This window comes from Kogia breviceps, chromosome 8 (genome assembly GCF_026419965.1).
Source record: "Kogia breviceps isolate mKogBre1 chromosome 8, mKogBre1 haplotype 1, whole genome shotgun sequence".
NCBI lineage: Eukaryota > Metazoa > Chordata > Mammalia > Artiodactyla > Physeteridae > Kogia > Kogia breviceps.
In genome coordinates, this window is record NC_081317.1 from 76,106,634 (window position 1) to 76,126,616 (window position 19,983).

At 35.3% G+C, this 19,983-nt stretch overlaps 1 protein-coding gene across 11 annotated transcripts in view; it reads left to right on the forward strand.

Annotated features, from left to right (window-relative positions):
- Positions 1-19,983, forward strand: part of TMC1 (transmembrane channel like 1) — a 360,191-nt gene that overhangs the window by 269,654 nt on the left and 70,554 nt on the right. For all 11 annotated transcript variants that reach the window (XM_067039582.1, XM_067039580.1, XM_067039581.1 and 8 more), the window contains 2 exons: positions 13,314-13,404; positions 15,130-15,211. In XM_067039582.1, the coding sequence (XP_066895683.1) occupies positions 13,314-13,404; positions 15,130-15,211 (173 nt within the window). The remainder of the gene's footprint in view (positions 1-13,313; positions 13,405-15,129; positions 15,212-19,983) is intronic.

Genomic DNA, 19,983 nt, shown 5'->3' on the forward strand with positions numbered 1-19,983 from the left:
AGGCACTAGGCTCAATATAACTGGAGCAGGTATTTTCATCACAGGTTTGGATCTGTATCTAGATTCTGAGGCTTTCCGTATGGATCTGGACTCTGAAAAACTTGTGAAACTTCTAAAACAGAATTTACAGAGGGTCAAGGTTTTAAGATATGTTTTAGAGTAAAGCCTCAGGAATGGTAGCTTATGGTTCTGAGGATGCTGTGGGAGACTCAGGGGTAGTTCTCATATTTTGAAAGATTATCTACCACTAGGAACATGAGCATTCTCAGGGATGAGGGTCAAACATTGGTTAATATAAGCAGTTAATACATAGGCACGAACCTCTAAGAATGGGTTGTAAATCCATATGGACTCTCAAACATGGTTTAGGAACTGGAGCTCAGCATTTTGAGGTAGCAGAATTGGCTCCTTAGGGCTGAAGAGAAACCACCTCCTTTCCACCTTCACTGTGGAATGGTGTTTTTCAATGTATGTTTTCCTGTGTATTGATACAGGTTCAAACATTCATGTATCTTTAAACCTACTGAATAAAAATCTCTGGGTGGAGGGGCAGGGGTGTCTGGCCCAGATCAGGAGTGTGTATTTTTAGTTTTACTCGAAAAGTCATTAATGTACGGTCAGGATTGAGAGTCCTTTTCTTCATTTCCGAGAATCAGAAAACTTCATTAAGCAGAACATTCTATTCTGTGGACTGTTTATTGAATGGGTGAGAATATGTATGGATCAGGGCTAGGAAAAGGGAAAAAGTAGTGGATTTTCCAATTATTTGAAGGTCAGTTCCTATTTTTTATTGGTTATCTAACTGAAACATATCCAACAGCAAGAATTTTTAGCTTAATCTGTGTTTAAGTTTTTAATGGATTTAACTCAGAAGTTGGATGACTAGATCTTTCCCACCTATAAAAGTGGCTGCACTAATGTACCAGCCACCATAGGTGAAATAAAACACCTGGATGAAAAATGACAGATTTACTTATTAGTCATCCTGAAAACTAAAATCTTTGACTATATCAGAACATTCTATGTGGTAGATTAAAAGCCCTCATCACTTAACCTAAATAAGCAACCACTTTATTTTGTTATAGTGGAGTAGGTTTTGGATTGAAAATTAAGAGATTGGACTCTGGTCTAAGCTCTAACTTCTAACTTTACCTCTCTGAGCCTCAGTTTATTTATTTATAACATAAAAGGACTGGATTGTAGGCCCATAATTTTCAAAGTGCAGTCCTCAGAGTTTAAGTTTGGTGGAATCCTTTTATAAAGGGCAAAGGAGGCAGAGGTCAGAGGGAGGACTGCTTGGCCACACGTCAGCTTCAAGCAGAGGAGACCTGTGGTTTCTCTTTTCTATACAATGTACTTCCATATAAAGCATTCATTTGAAGAAAAAAAATGCTTCTGTGCCTATTAACATAAGAAATAGCTTTAAAAAACCCACTTAATTGGTTATTTAAGGAATCTTATTTTAGGGATGGAGCAGTTCTATCATTCCATGAGTTTACAGATTAGGGTGTGGAAGTACATACTCCAATATACTTTTGCATGGAAATGGCTCTTGGGTAGAAGCCATTTTAAAATGATTTATTTTGATGAAGAAAATGTTTATTTAGCTATTATACTGCCTGCTTTAATTTCTGAGCTTTGTAGCACCCTGACCTAAGTTCCCAGGAATTGTCCATTGGCAGACTAGGCCTGGTGATTTATTAATGAAACACCCAGTAAAGCCAAGAAAGTTACTCTTAGAATTTCATTTACTTTTAAACAGGTGCTTGAAAGTGTCAGCTAGTCCTTAAGGTAACATTCTTCCTTACTCAATCTTTCTTCATCCTTTGACACTGCTTTTTGGTTTTCTTTTCTTTTCTTTTTTGGTTGGGGAAACTAATATAATTCATAGGCAAGAACTGTGATTTCAACTTTAGTTCACAAAGGCCTTTACTTCATCTACCATTGTGAAGGAATGAGGGACTCCACACAAGAGGACTTTTAAGCGTGTGTACTCATCCACTAATACATACTTCAATCATTTGAAGTGTGTATTCACCAAAAACTCAACCAAAGCAGAGACCTTTAGTTCTTGTACATTACAGGTATCTTGGGTACATTGATTTTCTCATCCAAAGAATGGAGAGTCTGTAGGCAATTAGTACAGCTGAATTTTGTTGATCAAAATGTAACATTGACATCCAATTTTTCTACTATTTAATGAGTCCCCTAGGTATCAAGCATTATGCTGTGACCTTAGACAAGTTTCTTAACCTCTGCATCCTTGAGTTTATCCTCTATAAATGGGGATAAAAGTAATAATACTTCATAAAGTTCCTGAGAGGATTAAATCATTTAATAGACCTACAGCACTTAGAATGATGCCTGTCACATAGTAATCATTTTCTACATCTTCTTATATATCATCTTCTTCTTAATTGCATTTCATTATACACTACTTTCTCAAGTATTATCAGTCAATGTATCACATATGGTAAGACACACTGAATTAGTTTCCCCAGCTTGCCAAAGTATCCTAGCCTCCAATAATTTTTGATAAACAGCAGCTTACCTAACTTGCACTCTTTAGAATTTTAGCTGTCAGTGATAGCTATCTTTTACAACTTGTTATTAGATGATTCATAAATATATGATCTTTGAAAACTGATTAAAAGGAGAAATTCATTAATTATGACTTAAAATTATTTAGGAATGCTTTTAAATATATTTGACATACTACATTAACAGTAAAAAGAAAGCAAATGTGCACATGATAAGCACAAAATAAGCTTAATTTGAGAAGTTTGTCCTTGTTGTTTTGGGCAAGTATCATACAGATCTCAGATAAGGTACTAATTATGAAGATAACCCTTAACTTTATCATGTTTATAATAAGAGAATAAGCAAGGTATTTTTGAAGACGTTTTTATGTATATAACCAAGAAATGGCAAGTAGAACACTACTTCGGGGGACTTAAGCTTGTTGCTATAGAATAAAAATGGTTACACCTTATTAAAATGCATATACTGAAAGTAATGTTTGGAGAACATTATATTAGAATATCATAAAAAATTAGATGAGCTGAAGAAAGGGGAATAGTTTTCCATATTCAGTATAATGTGTCTAAGATTCCCTCTGTCCTGAAAATTAGAAACTTTTAAGTTAAATATAAATCACTTCTTTCAAAGAGTCATATTAATTATGCTTTTGTAATATATATACACACATATATATGTATATACTATTATACATATACATACATATTTACCCTCAAATATCTATAAAAGATACATGATTCTTTGGCTGAATTAAGTTTTATATTTTATGCACTCACTATTATAGTGTATCTTGACCAGTGGTTGGTCACAGTGATTGGGAAAGCTTAAAATGGAGGCTATGGAAGGAAACTGTGAAATAGTAAGACTCCAAGTCAACTCAGCAGAAAGACTAGTTCACATAGGAGTATAATATGCTCTGTGGGTGACCTCACCTAAGTTGTGTTGCCAAATGCTCAGGAGAGACTCCAGATCTAAGTTTATCTTGTGGCAAGAGATTAAATTTACCAGGTAGTCTTGATTATTCACAGAGCTCACTGAACTCCCATCATTTAAAATTTCTTGCCCACTCTTGGATCAAAAGGCAGAACACACTGTTCTAACAGAAAACTAAGGCTTTCCAGTATTCCTAAATATCACCACACAAAATTTTGAAAAAAATATTTCACAATACTTAGAAATGTTGACCAGGGGCTAAATATGAACACACAGGTGTTGTGCAGAAATATTTTACCAAACCTTTCAAAGCAGAATGGCTCCTCTCACTCTGAGAGGAGTGTTTCACAGTATTCAGAATTCATTAAACATGTTTGATTAGAATGCACATGAACCAAGCAAAATTAGCACAGTGTGTCTACCAATCCCTGAATGTTAGTATATCTAGGAATATGAGATTGTACTTGAGGTTCATGGTGGAAATATCTCCTGTATTAAGGAAATTTCAGCAAACCCATGCCTGGAATGCCTTTCTCTGCCAACTCAATTGTATCAGCCTTTTAATGTCCAGTTTAATTCTTATCTACAGTGTCTTCAACAAGCTCTCAAGCCTCCAGGGCCCTCTTCCTTTTTACTTCAAGGCTTCCTAGCACTGTTGTGTAACAATTTTATGGGCCTATATCTCTTTTTTCTTAATGGAGTTTAAGTTTCAGAAAGGAATCTACATGTTTCTTTTAGTTTTTTCAAAACACTTAACTCACTGCTAAAAACATAAAACACAATAAATACTTAGAAAAAGATGGCTAAGTAAAAAGGAGAATGAAAAAATTATAGAAATAAAATAAATTTACTTATTGATCAGAATTTGATAGGTCCTTCTTACATCTATGTATAGCAATCTGTATTTTCAGTGCTATTTCTACCTTCTCTGAGTATAATTTTCCCACAGTGAAGGAGGGAGAGGATACACTGACGTTTTGCAAATCTTTGGTGTTGAGAATAGTTGAGGTAAGATTTTAAATTTAACTTTTCTTGTTACTCTTCAGCTCTTGATCTTAAGATTCATTTGTGGCTTTAAGGACACATTCTACCTAAATCTTATTTCTGCTCAAAAGCCAAAGCAATAACAATAGACTGGGATATACCTCGATGTCTTAGGGATATGGCCTAGAACTCTGCAGCCCACGTAATGCCACCCCTACTTTCAGGGGTATTGTTTTAGGTATTAGTGTTGTTAATTGCATGCTCATTGATTCATTAAAACAAAAGACAAAAATAAAAATAAAATTAAAACTCCTTGATACAGAGCTTAATAAGAAGATCTGGAGAGATATTAATAAAGTTACTATTACAGATTGTTTTAGATGGAGAAAGAATTTTTTATAGCAACTTAGTTGCACATTGTCTCTGCTGATAACGTTACAAATCTTAGAATTTTTTGGTGTCCTTGTATGGCAGAAAACCAGTTTATGCTGTGAACAGTATCTAAAACTCAGCACAAACTTTTAGCTCCTGGGGAAATCTATATGGTCTTCTTTTCCCTCTCCCTGCTATTATAATACAAAGGAAAATTATTAACCATAAATTGAGTTTTAAATTAACCAGGTAGAGCAGAATTAGGAAAAGATTTAATCAGCAAGTAGAAAGAGGATCTAGTGTGTTTTCTTTCTTTAATAAACCACTAAAGCCCAACTATGTTGTTTCTCCCTTGATTCATCTAAAATTACTCTGAGATACTTGACTGACCTCTAGGGTACAACTAAAATATGTTTGAGTTTTTATTTGACATTTAAGCCAGCTATGAAAATTAGCATTGTTTCATAGTCCAGGGAACAAAGAAGTTATTCTAAGTCTTGAGAATTTCTATGGGTAGTAACTTTGAACTTAGTACAGATTTTACCTACCCAAGCTTTGCTTTGGTTATTTACCAATACCAGCAGCTGGCTTTGACACATCTCCATGAATGTCATCAGAGCTGATGAAAAAATTGTCTTAATAACTCTTTGTGCACAGATCATTGTTATGTTTATTGCTGATAAAATGTTTAGAAGGCTTGGTGGTCTCTCTCTTTCTCTCCATATGTATATATTTTAAACTGAAATCTGTGAAGTGGTGCTATTAAAAGGAAGCACACCAAAATAAGCCACATATATAGGGTAAGAAGTTATGTGAATATACTGCCAACATTTTTGCTTGTTCTTTGTTGCTTGTTTTCAGATTGTTTCAGAAGTTTTTAGTTACTCTTTAGGGATTTAAGATAAAGAGTGAGCTAGGGATTGAAAAATAAAGTTATTCACCAAAATAAGTGTATCAAGCTTCAAAATATGTAGAGTATTACCAATGCAAGGGAACAGCAAAATAATCATATTTAATCATATTTGATATAGTAGCTTTTTAGCCCAAACCTCCAACAACTTGCTTAGCCACGTAAAAATCTCTAAATTTACTACTCTCAACAAATAATATTTGGTTTAGTTCCGAATTTGGTCCTCAACTAGTTGCACGTTGGAACCATTTAGGGATGTTAAAAAGTACTGATGCCTATGTCCCACCCCTAGAGATTGTGACTTAAGTGGTCTGGGAATGGGGACACCTAGCCTTTGAAATTTTTAAAAGATCCCACAGGTGATTCTGAGGTGTAGGTAGTTTAGGAACCACACCCAGACTATCATCTAGTCTTCTTGTAGGTGTTCATTCATTACAATAGCATTTGTTGAAACTCACTTCTGTGCCAGGTGCTATATTAAATATTGGGAAATTAGAACAAAAGACATGGACCTTACTTTCAGGAAATCCCAGTGCAGTGGTGAAAATAGACCATGGGTTAACTACAATACATGAGGTAATCACTACATGAAGGTCAGAGGTTAAATCACCCTGACCTGGAGCTGGAGGAGAGTGTTAGAAAGAAAAATAAGGAAAGACCTTATGGAGGAGCTGTAGTGTTGGCCTGGCTGTTGAACTGAAAATGGAAAGGAAGAGAACAGGTGGAGAAGACAGGAAGGACATTCCAGAAAGAGGAAACAGCTTGTATAAAGGCATTAGAAATCAAGTTACATCCAGCCTCTCATTCTGTTTTCCTCTAATTCATCTTGCACATCATTGTTGCAACATTTTTCATATAGCACACCATACTGAACTTATCAGTTTCCTGCTAACAAAATGCTCATGGATCCTTATAGAGATCAGAGTGAATTCTGTACTGCTTAACTTGGCATCAGGGCATGCCAACTCCTCCTCTAAAGCACTTAGACTGTTTTCTTCATCACCCACCAGAAGACCCCAGGTGCACTTCCATCTCTTCACCATTGCTCACACCATTTCCCTGTGCTGTAATGTCCTTCCTGCAACGTTGACCATGTAGCTGAATCCTCCTTTTGTTCAAGGTTCTTTCTAAACACCCCACTCTCATCTGAATCTTTCAGCCCTTAATTTTACTGTTTATTCATTTGGTAGTAATTAGATGATGTCCTAAATATTTATCTATGTCTCAGCTTTCTAATGGAATTAGAAATGCCTTACAGAAAAGCATAGAACCACATTCTTTTTTTTTCTTCATATGGCACAATGCCTTGAAACAAATAAAAATCTATATTTTATTACTGTAAACAAAACTGTGTGATAGTATTATAAGTTTAGAAAATAGAGGAACTAATTATTTGCATAATTGCCCAGTCTTTGGCCATTGACACACACGATTTTTACATAGTTGTAAAGATAGTATACAAATCGTTCTTTATTCTGAAGTTTTACTCAATGTATCATATACATTGCTCAGAAAAATAATAAATGTGTCTTTGAATAATAATCAAAAGTACCATTTACCCCTGGTATACCAAGAACTGCTTTGTTTATGTTGTCTCAACTTTTACATGTCCCTATACCAATCCCATGAGGTAAATAATGATGTTATTCTGGGAAAACTGGACATATGAGCTCAATTCCTAGCTGAGCTATGCCACTTACTCTTTGGGTAAATTTGGACACTTCTTTTACTGATCTAATCCTCAGTTTCCTCATCTCCGAAATGGGTATAATAATAGTTCCCACCTTGCAGGATCTGGTGGGGATTAAAGTAGATGATGGACATAAATAGTGCCTGGCTTATGGCAAACATTCAGTATGTTAGCTGTCATTGCTGTTACTGTTGCTGGTCACATTTTATAGGCGAAAAAGCTTGGGATCAATAACATCTCCCCAAGAGCACACCGCTAGTATGTGACAGAGCCAGGACTCAAATCTGTGTCTCAATTGTAAGATACAGATCGCAGAACTGAATAGAATGTGGTCCTAGTCAAGGGAGAGAGCTCTCTTTTTGTCTCTTACCACAGACTCCCCAAGCTGTCCAAGCATCCTGAGCTCTCTGCAACAGCACAGAATGGCTGGAGCAGGACTTGGGCTGGCACCCACCAATACCTTCTCCCTGGCAGCATCATAGCCGGGGCTTCTGCAGCCGGACACCTGGGCACTCTCATCAGGTCTCAAATGTAAGGCTGAATTCTCTCCTGCTCTTTTGGTAACAAGACCAATTCCCACTATTCTCACATCTCACTAGGGTCACAATCTAAGGGGAAATGGGCTGGATTTCTGCAGGGTTTTGCCTGGAAGTATCTAGTCCTTTCTCAACTTTTTAATTTGGAGAGTCAGCATAAAAATTAAAGTCAGCCCTGTTAGTACTATTGCTATTAATAATAGTTACTATTTATAGTGCTCTTCCTGTTTGCCTTGGATGCATTACATACATTGTTACTAAACACATCACATACATTATTTCCTATAATGCATACAACAACCCTATGGAATAGCTATTACTGTCTTTGTTTTATAGATGAAACAACTGAGCATCTTAACCATTATAACTGCTGCCACCAGCATCCCCGTTATAAAAGCACATGTTTTGAATTCTCAGTTCCAGTACTAGGATGACTTAAAATAATTCTGCCAGTCTAATTAAGGAGTTATATTATCTAGAAAGGCCTATAATCCTTATTTTCAGTCTCTGTATATTAGACTGTCTTCTTACCTCCTCAACTTTCTTTCAATTACTCAGTAATATTTTAGGAAAAGTCAGAGTTCTGACTTTTAGTCAATTTAAATTGGTCAACCTTTTATTTTAAATGGCATTGTTTATTAGGAAAAGACCTATCATTCTTCTGATCCCTTTAGTGGGAAGTAATGTTCATGAGCACAAGTTTTGATTACAGTTGCCTTAAAGACCAGTTTTGAAAAGGCTTTACTTGAACAATAAGTTGGTTGCTCAATGATACTATCAAGCTGAGAACAAGAGGAAAGAAAAGTCAACTTAACCTAACCCAAATGAGAACATGTTTCCTGGGATGAGAATGTGTCAAAGGCAGCATAGCATGTCCTAAATCCCTTGTGTCATCAGGGTTGTATCATGTGTTATGGGTAAATTATCTTTTTTGTAAGTTAGGCCAAAGTGTGCTCCCTCAACTAACTGTGAAAGCATTCTTGAAAGCCCGTGAAACCTTATTATTCTAATTACCAATGCAAGGGGTTGATAAATAAATTATGAGGCCAGGTATTATTGTCATTAAATAGACCTTGCTCAATTATTTATCCCTGGGTCTGGGGTTACGGCTCAGAGAGCTGTGCATATTGTACCAGGGCTTTGAGCTCTGAGACCTGGAGACTGGATTACAGTCTTGGCAGGCAGCTTTTGTTGAATGCAATTCAAGGGGACGACACACATTTTTCAGTCAGATATTTGGATGGTTTGAGGCCAACAGATATTCAAAGTTTATCCACAAGAGCCTATTTCATTTTAGCCGTGTAAATAAATCCCTTTAAATTATCCATATCAGTACAAATGGGTAGGATAATGGATTCACTACAGGTAAAATATAAAGAAAATTTTTTGCTTTTTAGTTTTCAAAGACTCTGCTCTTTGTTTTTATTGCATTTGACATCTGTTATGGGTACTTCAGTGTGATAAGTATCAGTCAGTGTTTATCTCCATATTGGCTAGTTTTGTTTTGTATCTTGTTTCTAACAGCACAGTGAAAGATGTTGTCTTCTGGTTAAGAAATCTGTTATCAGGGAGGATGGGATTGGGTGATACTAGTTTTCTTCCATTCTGAAATCATGCCAGCTCATTGTAAAGGTCAGCCCCGAAAATAGTGTTAAGGTGTGTTCTTTCACTGAGCTCTTCCACCCCAATATCCCCTCTTCTAGGCCGGAAAGGTACAGGAGTGCTTTCTTACATCCCAGGAGCATCATATTAGGGGGATCAAGAATATGTTCTCACTTAACAATTCTCTGCCCACCCCATACCCCTGGCTTTGTTTTAAAGTCATCCCCAAGATTTCTGATGAGTTGAGTCTAGTAGTTATTTTGTCCAGGGTGGGAAGTGGGGAGCAGGAGGCACTAGAATGGCTGGTCAGGGAGCCCTTAGGTATGAAACTTGGGGAAGATCTCTTGAAGAACGGTGGAGAGGTTAGGGCATTAGGGCACTTGTGATTATGTGGAGTAGAATGAAGTCCAGACTTTCGTTTGAAAACCGTCAGGATATGTGTGTTGAGGGTGGGGTAGGGTAGTAAATGGAAGAGAAGTAGGAAACTATGCTTAGTATCAGGGATAAATTGGCAATTTAAGAGACAAAAAATAAAAACTTGTTTAGATTGTCCAAAGGAAAATATATCTATAATAACTGGTAAGAAACCTTATGAATGCCATGAAAATAAGTTTCTGTATTTGTTAAATGAATTTATAATTAATTTTGTGGTGACTTAAATTTGGTTATAGCCCTGACTTCCCTCTCTCTCTTAAATCTTGCTAGTTTAATGTTCCTGTAACATAATTATCAGCTCACAAAATTTAAGATCTTGTCAGAAATATGGAGTAGAATAGCTATTTCTTTACACTTCTGTCTGCTTAGAGCAGTCATGTTTTCTAAATGGCCACTCAGCTAGAAAGTGATCTTATTCTAATAGGTCAAACTGATGTTCTTTAATTATCTGCTAAATATCAGGAGCAGTGGATATCCCCATAAAATAGTCACCTTATTACATTTGAAAAACAAATTTTGATTTTACTACTAAGAAGAATTTTTGGTCCTCCATTTATATATGTTTATTATAGTAGAGAATGATGTGGTAATTCCTGTGTATACTTGGTTTTATGAATTTCAAAATTCTTGATGCCAAATAATTGCTATAACATGATGTATAGGTTCCTAAAAATTTCTACACTATGAAAAATTGGGTAATGAAAACTACAGGGCTTACAGGAAAAATGAGGATGGGGCACAATATTCAGAAACATCATCAGTGACACATTAAAAAAAGATAGAAATTTAAGAAAATGGCAGCAACATTTTACACCTGTTTAATGGCCGAGAAATACATAAACACTGAAATAAATATGGCAGTTTACCTTAAAAAAGACCTGAAGTTTGCTTGTGGAAATGGCAAGATTGCAGTTTGTGAATTATTGTGAAGCATGGAAGGAGGGTCATTGTAACACCAGCTCTGAATGGATGTGACTTTTCTAACACATGGGGTGCCATGAAGTAGCTGGTTGATGAGGAGTGTGCATTTTGTATATATACTGCTAGGTTTAGATGGATGTGTTTTTTTCTTGTATTCACCCAGTGTTTCTTGTAGATAAAATCACATGTAAGCAAACACAAAATCTGTGTTATGTTCAAATAGTTCTGTAATATAACAATCATGTTAGAACAGATCTTGGTTTCAAAACAAGTGTTAACAGTGGAATTGACAGTGTAATAATTCCTTCAACACATTCACATCTATAGTCTCATCTTATTCTTGCCACCATTCCAGCAAGCAGGGAAGCAATTGCCCAATTTTTGTTTGTTTGTTTGAGAATCCTGACCTGTTAAAAGCTACACAGTAACTGAAGGAAACTGTGCCAGAGCTTGCTCAGGTGTGTGCGAGTCCTGAGCAAGTAGTCTTTCCTCTGAGAAGTGGGATGCACCTTAACATGAGTACAGAGAGTGACAAAAACATGGGCAAAGTTATAGAGGCAAATCACAGAGTCTGGGTTAGAACTCAGGTTACTTGATTTTCAGCTTAGATCAGTTCAACATTTTATAAGGTGTCTGCTAAGTACCACACTCACTCCTGTCTTATCATCTCTGTAATACATAGTTAAAGCTTAACTGTGATATGGTTTTTTGATTGCATGGATCTAAAAACCCAGCCATGAGAGCTCAGTTTATACTTGTTGATGGGGCTTTATTGAACATTTTAAAATGTGTAGAATGTTGTAGAAACTGGTTTTCAATTAATCTTCACAGCCCAGAAGTCATGTCAAATGTCAGGGTGTTTGACAAGGACAGCCTAATAAATCTTCATTTCTAGAAAGCTGTCCTACTAAGTTTCTGAGAAGACTAAAGGGAAGGGGGGTGCAATCCTAAAGTCTAGGAATGATTTTTCCTTCAAGCATTAATTGATGTGGAAAATACAATTATTAGATACTCTCTTGTCTCTGTCTATCCAAATTATGCCATTTAGGTCTATTTCAAGAAGGTTTCAGTTTACTAAACACCTCCTATGGTCAAAGTAGTGAACAGTGCTGTGAGAGATACAAAAGGACAAGATACTGTCCCTGCCATTAAGGAAATGATGTGGGAAGTCTGTTTGATGACTGAAGAGAATCTTCTCTGTTGTGCTTGTGTTTTTATGGCAGGTCATGGGTGGGTGCACATGCACAGGTGAGTAGTGGGGCACCATTTTCTAGTTATCAGCTAAGTTAGCAGACATGTGCTGTTTTCATCACTGGGTATTGTAAAATCATGAGTTTAGCAGTGATACTAAGGAGCACAGAAAATCCTTCACCAGCTTAAAGATGAAGTTTCATTTTTCACTTTTTAAGGAGTACTTTGTGTGTTGTTTATTTATAGTCATGGGTTGAAGGGGCTTGTCTGTAAAACCACATATTCCAGGGGCCACCCAACTGACGACAGCGTTGTACCTGTAGAACCAATGTCCAGGTTTGGAATATCCCTTGGTTCTCTTGGGTTATGCCTTTTACGGCCCTGGAGAGGTCAAGGCAAGCCTGGACTGCCTCTATTTTAAAAATTCTTTTCATATCTCAAACAAACAACAATAGCAAAAATGACTAAAAAGGTTACAAAAGTTGTAGTATATTTAACATGTTCACTTTATCCATTTCGATGAATTAATGCTTTTTACCACATACACAAAGACACTAATGTGACTACTGTAAATGTACAAATATTTGGGAATAACGTTAAAGTTTAAATTTGAAGCCCTTTCGGAATGTGAGGCCAAAAAGTATTCCTTTCCTTTTCTTTCTTCCCTCAACCCCATTTGCTTTACAGAGTATGATTTTTCTGTTTTAAGTCATAATTGCTTTTATGAGATTAAATACTAGATCAATAAGTGTGTTCTTTGTCAGTTTGTCCTAAACTCCCTGCCCTATTTTTTTAAAAAAGCAATCCTTAAAAAAGAAGGAAAGAAAGTATTTTAAAATAAACATTCTGACTGCCAGAATCTGAAGTAAACTTCAGATTCAATTTTATATGTGGTAGAAATGAGAAGAACTAGGGTTCTCTATTTTGACACTTAGCATAAATTCCTTGCTTTTTGATGACTTCAGCTGATTAATAAGTGAGTCTGAAATATCTCATTCTTTCTGACCAGAATTAAAAAACTTAAACATCCATTACAAGTCCCCAAGGTTATGAAATTCAACTTACATTCACTTGTTAAGGGTTTGAAAGTGTCTAGAAGAAATAAGGCAGTAGACCGAATAAAATTAAATACCCACTACCTTTATACTGTATTAATCTCAACCCACCACCACCCACCCCTTATTTTGTTTTATTTCCTCAGGGAAGCAAAAAAATTTGTGAGTGAAAATGAAGGGGCTCTTGGGAAAGGAAAAGGAAAACGGTGGTTTGCATTTAAGATGATGATGGGCAAGGTAAGTATTTTCTTAGCTCAGTTTGGTTGATGCCATTTATGCTCAGTGGAAGCTATGTTGCCCCCAAGCGGTGGTAAAATTGGTTCTGTTCTGACTGAAAAAAACATTATACGTTATGTCTATACATAGGTACATATACAGTAGATAAAGAGTATTCTGCATTACTGAAATTTGGAGAAAGGGATGATTCAGAAAAAAAATTGTCCTAAAAGGCTCTTTAAAAGAGTTAAAATGAAAATAAGTCGATAAACATTGATTTATGGCAAAAGACTGACTTGTGTGCTTTTATCACTTCCAAATGTAAAAGGTTGAGCCCCTTTCATTTTCATTCCCTGGGAGTTAAGGGGTTCTGGGTCAAGGTTTCTTTCTCAAAATGTCTGCAAGTTACACGGCCATATAGCTCTTCTCTACCGTGAACATCAGCTGTAGATTGGATAGAAAATAAGAAAAAACAAATGATATGCCAATATAAATATAGATCTTTGGAAAAGATAGAAAAGAAACTAACATTTATTTAGCACTTACTATGTGCCAAGCACTGAATTAAATCCTTCTATAAAAATTGAATCTTTATATAAAAATCTTTCCATATTTAATTCTCACAACAAAGTAGGTATGTAGGTTTTATTATCTCCTCTTTACAAATGTTATACCACCTGAGGCTAAATATATTCCCATAAAGATGGGAGTTTTGTGACTAAAGTTCATATATCTTAAATATGAAATATATAGATAGATCTGTAATATATATTTATATGACATATATATCATAGATTAGTTTTGTCTGTTTTTACAATTTAAATAAATGGAATCATATAGCATTTATGCTTTTGTTTCTGGCTTCTTTGATGCAATGTTATTTTCATGAGATATGTTCATCTCATGGGAGTTATAGTTCATTTTTATTTATGTGTTGTATCCCATCGTATGAAGATGCTTTAATTTATTTATCCATTCTGTTATAGATGAATATTTGGGTTGTTTCTGGTCTAGGTAATCTTTCAAACTCCAGACTTGTCTCAAATCTTATTTAGTCTCCCCATGTCTGTCTAGCTCACCCATTATCCCAGCATAATCTGTACATGTGCAAATTTATCTGCCCCATTCTCATTCTTCTTAGTGGTCCTCTTGATCATGGGTAACCCAACATTGTTGGGTAAAATGGAAGGAAGATCTTTTATAAAAATGAATTTATGATTCTTTTTCTTCTTCCTTTTACTATAACACCATGCCTTTCCATTTAGCTGGCTGTTCTACCTCTACCAGAATGAAAAGTCATAGCACTTACCATCCTGTATAGAAATTACCTGTTTATGTACAGTGTACTTGATCCAGAAGCCCTTCAAGGCAGGAACTATGTCTTATTTATATTTTTTAAATTTCTTCATGCAATGAATATTTAAGCACACATCATTTGCTGATCACCTGCTAACCCAGTCCCTGCTCTCTTATTGTGTGGTAGAATAAACAGATATTTCTCAGTGGTCAGTATATTTTCTGTAAAACAGAGTGTCAGTAAATATTTTTTAATTAAATTGGTCCAGGGGTAGGTGGGGAACAGGGAGGCAAGTGAAAGCATCTTCCCATTTTACAAAAAGCAATATGTGATGCCAAAGAGATCTTTCCAAGCTCATTGTCATGAGATATTTTGGGATGAGTGTGGGAGATAAACATCTTAACAAACAAGCAGTTGGGTTTTACTGTTGTATTTGGCTTTCTTTTCAGAAATGGGTAAAATTTCTCCGTGATTTTGAGAACTTCAAAGCTGCTTGTGTCCCTTGGGAAAATAAAATCAAGGCAATTGAAAGTAAGTGCTCATTCAATCTCATTAGATGGAGAATGCTGTCCTAGATAAACATCTCATAAGCTAATCAAATGCCTTTGTCAGTTTCTGAACTATTGGAAAGATTAAAAACAAGAAAACAAACAAATAAAGACATTTTCATGTCCTCTTTGCTCACTGTGAAGATTTGCTAGCACTTACCAATCACAGCATCAGAGACCGCATTCTCCCTTCCTGCATTAGACCAAAATATTTTTTTGACCTTGTTTTTTCTTCTACACATGGAAGTCAGTATAGTGCACAATGACACTGAATCATCATTGGGAAGGCAGAGATTTTATTTTGGCAATGAACATGACATTGAAAATAGATACTTTATATATTATAAATTAACTATTTCAATTAAAAAACTCATACACAAATATCAAAAAAACAAAATATATATTCACTTAGGTGTTAGACAGTAATCAAAATGAACAATGTCTAAAAACAGTGAAGAAATCTTAAAGTGTCATTTTCAAACCTCTGAAGTAGAATAAGCAATAATCATCCAGGAACTCGCTATATGAATATCATATTGTGCCTTCATTTTGTTCAATATTCATAGTGTACAGAGAAGGCAGGAGAATGTACTCAATCAAAAACTTATTTAGTATAGGGCTCTAGGCTTAGAATAAGGCAAATAAAAATTTTAAAATATTGTAAATATGATAGTATGTCATTTCTAAAATAATAAAGAATATAAGGAAAAGGGGATAACATTTAAAATAATTTTGAGCATAATCTTGCCATATTCTGGTTTGTAATAGTTTTGACTAGGATCAGATTTTCCTCCATGCCCCTCCACATAGCAGGGCAGATTTTCCTGCTGGCTAAATATTGTGTTGCCTAATTAAAATGGAGGCTCCAAAGGGAGATAACACAGTTGATGGATATTTCAGTGACAAGATTGGGCACGTTTTAGGAGTCACTATCTCTCAGTCCTCTGTCCCTCATTATCAAATGGCAATGAATTAAAATACATCAGCTCATTAATGGAACTTCCTCACACATATTCCTGTGCCATCCCTTTCTTGCCTTATTTTCCTCTTCAACACTTATCACTATCTAAAATACTATATTACCATATCTCAATTAAATTTAAAAATAAATTATTAAATAAATAATAAATAAAATAAATTAAAAATACAGTAATTTCATTTCATTTTGTGTTCATTTCTTCCAATAGACATGAAGGCAGAGATTTGGTTTTGCTCTTTCCCTAGACCTAGATCTTGCTTGGCCCTAATGAATATGTGTTGAATAAAATTAAACAGAAGACATTTTCCAAATGTCTACCATTCTAGGAAATGGAAAAAAAAAATTTAGACACATCAAAAAAAGAACAGTCATCATGAAATTCTTAAGTTTTAACTGGGCAGCTAAAATATGGTACCTTGAGAGGCATTGTGAAACAGAAGGCCCTTTAGAGCATTAAGATCCTGATACAATGTGTGTTGAAAGAACACTGGATTTTTTTCTTGCTTTGCTACAGATTTGCTGTTTGACTCTGAGCCAGCCATTTAATCCCTCTGAGCCTCAGTCTACTCATTTATGAAATGACAAGGATGAATCTTGATCAGTTATGAGATGTATCCCAAGAAATTTGTAATTAATGATAGCTAAAATATATACAATTTGCAAATCATTTATTTTTAAAGTACACTAGAGCAGGTTCCAGTCTATCTCAATAGCAATGTCACGGTCACTTGTGTTGTAATAGCCTATGTTGAGTGGGACAGAAACAAATAGAATTATTTTTATTGCCAGAAATTGCACGTAGGAATGAGTTACACATATGACCATAATATGTCATGTGTGTCACAGTGGGAAAAACGTATTGAGAGCTACTCAATAATACTTTCAGTTACCTTCCCTCCTCCACTCTGCCTCAGAAATTTGGAGCAATCAACCTGGACAGTTCAAACAAATGTGGATTATTTTCCACATTTATTTTTTGATTAGGTTGTCCTGATTTTTTTTCACTTTTCACAGTGCTTTTTGCCTCACTGTGGAGAATTGCCACTTATTTTCCATTCTATCAACGATCATAACAACCATTTATTGAGTGCCACTCAGACACCCTACAAATATTATTTCATTTAATCTTTAACATGCCAGCATTGTGCATATTAGCTTTCTGTTTTAGAGTTGTGGTCAATAACTGTCCCAGAATAAGTTAGTAGAGGAGCCAAGATAAAGTCTGTCTGGGCCCAAAGCTTTCCATTTTCTCAGTGTAGTGTGCTGATTTTTACTCTGAAGAAGATTTTATAAACTTTTTCTTTTGCACCGGGTCCTAGAGAAGATTAGACCAGGACAATGGCATGATAAGTAATTACAGATTTCCTTGATAGTTATCCTATTTGGGGAACTATTTCCCACCTTCTCATGTATTTATTTTTCAATGAGTTATTTATTTAATTATATATTTCATATTCTATAAGATACGTAATGTATTAAGCTCTTAATGATAATCATAAGTGCACTGTATACTTTTGGATATTGCATTAGTTGAAAAGTATGAAAGCTATCTGAGAGTAAATTAGCAGAGTCTTTGGGTTGGACTAACCATCTCATAGAAAGTACCTTACCACAAATAGGGAAAGCGTGTGTCTGTGGTGGTCTTTCAAGCTGAACTGAATGAAAAGTGGAAAGAAATGGGACATGCAATCAGTTTATGAAAGGTTGAGGTCTTCTTGCCCTTTTCTGGCTCTATAGTTTGGGCAATCCTTTTATATTTAGGGCTCTCTATTTCCACATTTGGCTTTTCCACAAAATTTAGTTACAATCAGTTTGAGATGTCCATGTAAGCATGTGAAGTTCTTTGTTTTATACTCTTGAGTTATAAGTTATTGAAATAGTTAAATGGAAAATAGACTTATACTAAGAGAGGCCTGAATAATTTACCTTCTCTGCAAATTTTTTTTCAGAAAAAAGTAGGTTAAGCTTGAACCCTATTTATAATATCTATACTTTATATTATAAAACTAATATAAGTGCTTTTCTCCTAAAGAAATGGACATTTAATCTTATAAAAGTTTCAGAAATGTTATTATATTCCCTTTAAAGGTCAGAATCATCTAACATTATATCTCATTTAATCTTCTGAATAAGCTTGATGTGATTGATTAATTGACTGAGCAAATATTCACTTACTAATTGCCTACCATTTATTAGGCATGTTTCTCGGCACTGGGGATGCAATACTGACAAAGACAGGCAAGGGTCGATCTTACATTCAAATGTGTTGATATGTGTGTGTGGGGGTGGAGAGACAGTTCATAAAACACAAGCAAATAAATAATGAAGATGATTATGGACTGTGGTAAGTGGCAAAGAGAAGCACTCTCTTCGTGCTCCCCTCCCAAAAGTCTTTCTAATCCGCCATGCTCTCACTCACTGCTCCATCTCTAAATGAATACTAACCAAATATTTTCTAAATTTGGTTTTGAAGGAGTCCCAAATTACCAGCCTTCATTAAGTTTCCACAAAGCTCTGTCCCGTACTTGGCAGAATCACAGGAGGAACTCAAGTCAAGTCTAAAACTCATGCTGTTTCCATTTTGATTCCAGTAGGACCTGGATCCCTATACTAGTGTGGACCAGGTACTCACCTGATGACTCCCAACTTTTTTTCATATAAAAAATAGCTTTGATAATTCTTGTCATGGAGGAATTCTGTGGAGTTCTACATCACATGGTGATGCTGTGGAGTTTTACTATCATGCCAGCCTTGTAAAAGGGCCCTGCCTAAAACCACATGGTTACCTGCAGAGATGCACCTTATTAGCCACATTGCATTGCATATTTTGCTAAAGAATCTGTGCATTTGTGCTCCCTGGAGTACAAGTATAATATATACCTACTGTGACTCCAGCATTACTGTTAAAACCATGGATTAAATCATTAAATGTTTTTCAAGCTGGAGATTACAAGTCTTTCTAAGAATCAAAATCTGCTTCTTCCTAATAGTAAACTACAGCATCAAAGGTGTGATAGACCTCTTCTTTTTTTAGACCAGAAGTAGCTTTAGACAGACAACCTTAAGCACAGAGTTTAAACTACATGTTTCTCTGATGGCCTAAAGGCACCAGAAAATAGAAATTAAATTTGCCATATTTAATTCCCTATCCCTAGACCAGTTTGAAAGAAACTGTGCTTTGAATCCTAGCCTAACAAGATGGTATTTATATTGTACTTTACAGAAGGTGATTTAACTGGTCTTTTCCCATTTAGAAGTGTTCATATTTATCTGCTTGTCTTATTACCCATCTGTTCAAGAGGAAATTATACATGATGACAGACTACAAATTACTCTGCCTTAATAATAAATAACCATAGGGAGAGATGAAACTTTAACATTAATTTAAAGGAAACACAGAAAATTCAGGAATAAGAATATTGAATAAGCTTTAGGCCTCACTTTAATAAATACTAAAGACTGTTTTCATATATTAATAATTTACTAAGGAAATAGCATTTATTAGTTAGATTAAAGAGAAAAGGAATTGGTCATTTATGGGCACAATCCAAATTTGTGAATTTGACCTGCCTCAGCTGATTGATGGATATTATCTGTATCTATTCTTTCACACACACATTCATTGCCTATTTATTCTATATAGCATAGTTTTTTTTTAAAAAGTGAATTTAACTATGATTATACTTGAGGAGCAATAGAGCACTGTGGATAAGAGAAATTGAGATTTGGAGTCAGACACCTATAGATCAAAACGATCTGACTGAGAACTCTGGCTC